General features: G+C 43.7%; 1 protein-coding gene across 2 annotated transcripts in view; it reads left to right on the top strand.

Annotated features, from left to right (window-relative positions):
* The first annotated feature begins 318 nt into the window (after window positions 1–318).
* Window positions 319–4228, top strand: part of arnt2 (aryl-hydrocarbon receptor nuclear translocator 2) — a 63751-nt gene continuing 59841 nt past the window's right edge. Inside the window, exon 1 of one of the 2 annotated variants that reach the window (XM_005742856.2) lies at window positions 319–659. In XM_005742856.2, the coding sequence (XP_005742913.1) occupies window positions 629–659 (31 nt within the window). In that variant the 5' untranslated portion in view covers window positions 319–628. The remainder of the gene's footprint in view (window positions 660–4228) is intronic. The other variant, XM_005742857.2, reaches the window with a different exon arrangement.

The following is a 4228-nucleotide window of genomic DNA, read 5'->3' as shown; positions in this document are numbered from 1 at the left end:
TTAAACTCGGCTCAGTTTTATTATATAGCGCGAACATCAGTCAGGACCCTGCAGTGATACGGATACTGCAATGATACTTGATGGCAGATAATATTTTAAGGCAGAACAAATGCAAAGGTTAACAACTGACGATCTTGTAATAAGTCCACGACTGCACGGCTCGGTGCCGAGAGGAAGAGCAGCGAACAAGCGTAGGCGGAAATGTATTCTTCCAAGCGTCCCAACAAACAAGCCCGCTACAAACCACTGATGCCTGCTTCCACAGCATTACGTACACTGTCCACACTGTAGAACATTAATTTATTCAAGCAAGTCGAAAATCTCGCGGTGTTACCATTCAGACATCTTGAATTTTATTAAAACCACTTTTTTTCATTAAAGATACGTCATATATTTTTTAAATCTATCCATCTGTCTCTCTCTCTTTATATATTTATACAGACAGGCTTTGTTAGCGGCTTGAGTCCACATTATTTTCCGCTGCTTTAGCGGATGTGTAATTGGTGGCTAGACCGAGTCTCGCGTGCTAATCCCGCGGAGAAGAGACAGTCTCTCACGGGGGCTTTCGAGCCGTATTGTGCGTCATCTGCATCGCCGCCGTTTTGTTATTTTTCTCCGCCGAGGAAACATGGCAACCCCGGCTGCGGTCAACCCGTCCGGTAAGTGAGCAGCTATAGTGTGCTGGTGGAGAAATAAAATGGATATGTTCAGGACAGTAAAGGAGAAAATGCAGCCGGGTTTTGTTTCGACTGTTGCTGAAGAAGGTCGAAGCTCCGACAGGCCGCCGTAGCCTGGCTCCAGCATCCATATCCCTTCCCCCACCAAGCCGACATTCACACCACCGCGAGGCTTTTCTTCCCAGGTTTGCAGCCAACTTCTGTCGAAATGACGTGGTTGCTGTGTGATTTTATGGCTTTATGCCCATTTGTTGTCATACTTTTGCTGCGATTCGTGTCCCGTAGAACTGCTAGCTGTACGGGTTTGGCTGTCCAGCCCGTTGCTTTCCTCTCTCAGTGATACAAAAGGTTATTTTGCATATTGTTGCCGTACCCCATTGCCCTTTATACGCTGTGTTGCCTCTAAGATATTTAAATGCTCGTTTTTATGAAAGGGGAGCAGTCTCACATCGGCATTTGCCTTATTCGTGTATCTCTGTTCCGTGCCTGTTGATTCTTTATTGCACAGAAAGCCGATAAATATGTTCCGGGGCGCTTGGACAAAGCGGAATGCTGTTTAAAAGTCTGCCCCTGCACTTTGGGATTTCCTCTTGGTTTGGGGTAAATAAACAAGTAACTGCAAGCCGGCGTCAAGCCACGGTGAAAACAAGTGAGCTGAATCCATATATCTAAACTTTTAAAGACCACAAACAGGCTGCAGAGTCGAGGGGAAATTACGGTTCAGCGGCGGTGGCGCGTTGGCGGTGCGTGGACACGGTGTCCATCTGACAACTGATGCAGAGAACATCAGGTGTCAGAAATATGATGCACAACCTTTTGTGGGCTGCTGTTGCCTGTGCTGTTGTCGGTCCTTAGCCAAGCACGGAGACGTTATACGATACAAAGAACCGACACAAAATGCTAAAAACAACGAGAAGTGCCCACTGTAGCCGGTGTCGGTCACTTTTCATGATGCTGTCCTGATCTTTGGTATTTTGTTTTTCAATCTTTCTCCCATTCCTGGTAAACTCCACCGATCACCAGTCAGCTTTTGGCCCATGTCAAGCATCAGGCAGTTGCAGCATGCATGGAAGTTGGTTAAAAACCCCTCACAACATGCTTTTTGTTGCCAAATACTTGTAGATATGCAGACGGACACAACTGCAGTACCAAATGTTAAGCATCAGCATTAATAGACGTTAGCTGCTTGAATCGGTCCTAAAAATGTCACTACAGTGCTAATACATTGTCCTCATTTTGCCAGTTTACTAAATAAGTTGTATGTGAAGTTCTACCTGTTTGCTACATTAATACTTGGTAAAGAAAGTATATACTACTAAATAGGTTGAATTTTTTGAATTTTGATGGCAGTTCAAAGGGAAAACAACCACGAAATGATGATAAAGTTATACAGCAGCTTCAGGACTTGCTGGAATTCATTCAGCAAGTTTCAGAATGCTGCTGAACCATTTTCATCAGCAACAAAGATTTCAAGCTGTGACTGTCATCCTAGAAGAGAGCACTCCACAGTCTGAGATTAAATGGGGTCAAGCAGTCAATTACAAGCAATCTGTTTTTGATAATACAGTAATTAACTGTGGTAAATCACATGTTTTCTGCCGTCTACACAGGTAGGGATTCCCATTTAAAAAGTCCATTTGTCCTCAGCAAGTTTTCCTGTTGTACAAGAAAATAGCCAGGACTCGACTCAGCTGGCACAAATAGAGTTGAGTTCTCTGTGTGTGATCACGGACACAGACTCTGCAATCTGTTTACATTTATTAGTTGGACACAAATCATTTGCAAACCTTCAACAGTCCGAGTGAGACAGCGACTGTCTGCGGAAACGTTGCGTCTTCTCAGGCGATCCGTGCACTCGTCCTGCGATCAAAGGTGGTTGTGAGTGTGGAGCACCCTTGAGAATTTTTTTCTTGTCACACATCATATGTCACTGTAGCATAAATGAATTCAAGTTGACGTAATCTGAAAAAGTACTGCGGCAAAGTAATTATTCCTGTGCGGATGACAGAGACTCTTGAAGAAACGGGTCAGCCTTAATGCTTTGCGTCACTTCATTGACAGTGTAAATGAAAAGGGAATACAAATAAAGAACTGACTGGTTATTAGTACCTTTGCTGCATACAGAGTGTTGAAGTGAGGTGCAATTAGAATGAAAAATGAACAGTCCTGTCAGACAATGAAAGGGCACTGTCAGCAGACAAACTGCAGAGAAAAAGGTGAAGAAGCGTGAACAGGCATGGTGGAGGAATTTCAGGAGTCATTTCTGACAGAAGGATAGAAGCAGGAGTGATGATGTATGGTTTGAAGAGGGGGGCACTGACAAAATGACAGGAGGCAGAGCTGAAGATGTTAAAGTTTTCATTGGGAGTGAGCAGGATGGACAAGATTAGAACTGAGTAAATCAGAGGGACATGCAGATGAGGGAGAGTGCATATACTGGACCAAAGATTTTGAATATGAAGCTACCAGGCAGAAGGAAAAGAGTAAGATCTCAGAGAAGACTACATGCAGAGGGCTGGTGTGACAGAGGTGCCTTCTAGGCATGTGGTCAGATGGAGGCAGATGAGCGGCTATTGTGACCCCTCAATCGAGCAGCCGAAAGAAAAGATGACGGGGAGCAGACAAAACAAAATCCTTCTTATTCTTAGTCAAAGAAGATCTCAGTCAGTGCAGATGTCTTTATGGAGGCTGCATCCAACTGTATAATGAGCCATTCCAATGTGTGGTGGACGCAGGCAGTGAGAGCTCTGTGTGTCATTAAGCACAGCCAGAGGAAAAAATCAGCCTTATAGTTTCCCTGGGATGGCAGTAGAGTCAGGCACATTGACTCAGACCAGATACCCAGGGATGTGGGAGGGGCTGGTCACTGCAGGATTATTCCCATAATTCTGTGGCTCAGACCCATTTGGTGTCAGAGGGTGAGAAACACGAGGAGTGAAATGATCTGATGAGGTCTGCGTGCTTTGAGAGGACAAAAAAACCCATAAAAAAAATCAGGCCATAAATCAAACTGCAGCTCAGAAGAGTAATTGCTAGAAGGTAGCAGAGCATCCTTGTCAGATCTTTGACTGTTCATTTATCAGTTAAACTAGTCTTATTTATTGCTGAAATCATTTTCCATTAACTAAGTGATCAAAAAACAGAAAGTTGTTCTACACCTGCACCGAGGTCAGTTGATTTTGATTTATTGAATTCATAAACCTTCCAAGTAAAGTTTGTTTCATAGCCACACTTCCGAGTTCTGCCGTGGACATGTGAAGGTTAATGAGCCAGATATTTTATTTAAATCATAGCAGTTCTGACTCGTTAGCCCTGTGCCAAGAATGTCATTTTTAAGGAATTTTTATTTTGAAACGGAAAAATAATGGAGTTTTTATTTATTTACCTTCCGTCCCCGGCTACATGTGCTGAGAGTATGTAAGCGGCTGAGTGGACTCATCAAGATCATATTGTTACATATTGAGCAGTATACACTAGAGATGGACCGATCCGATATTACGTATCGGTATCGGTCCGATACTGACCTAAATTACTGGATCGGATATCGGAGA

The sequence above is a fragment of the Pundamilia nyererei genome, unplaced genomic scaffold (assembly GCF_000239375.1).
Source record: "Pundamilia nyererei isolate P.nyererei 1_Seehausen unplaced genomic scaffold, PunNye1.0 scaffold00124, whole genome shotgun sequence".
Taxonomy (NCBI): domain Eukaryota; kingdom Metazoa; phylum Chordata; class Actinopteri; order Cichliformes; family Cichlidae; genus Pundamilia; species Pundamilia nyererei.
Note: the sequence above shows the minus strand (reverse complement) of the source record. Positions and strands in the feature narration are given on the sequence as shown.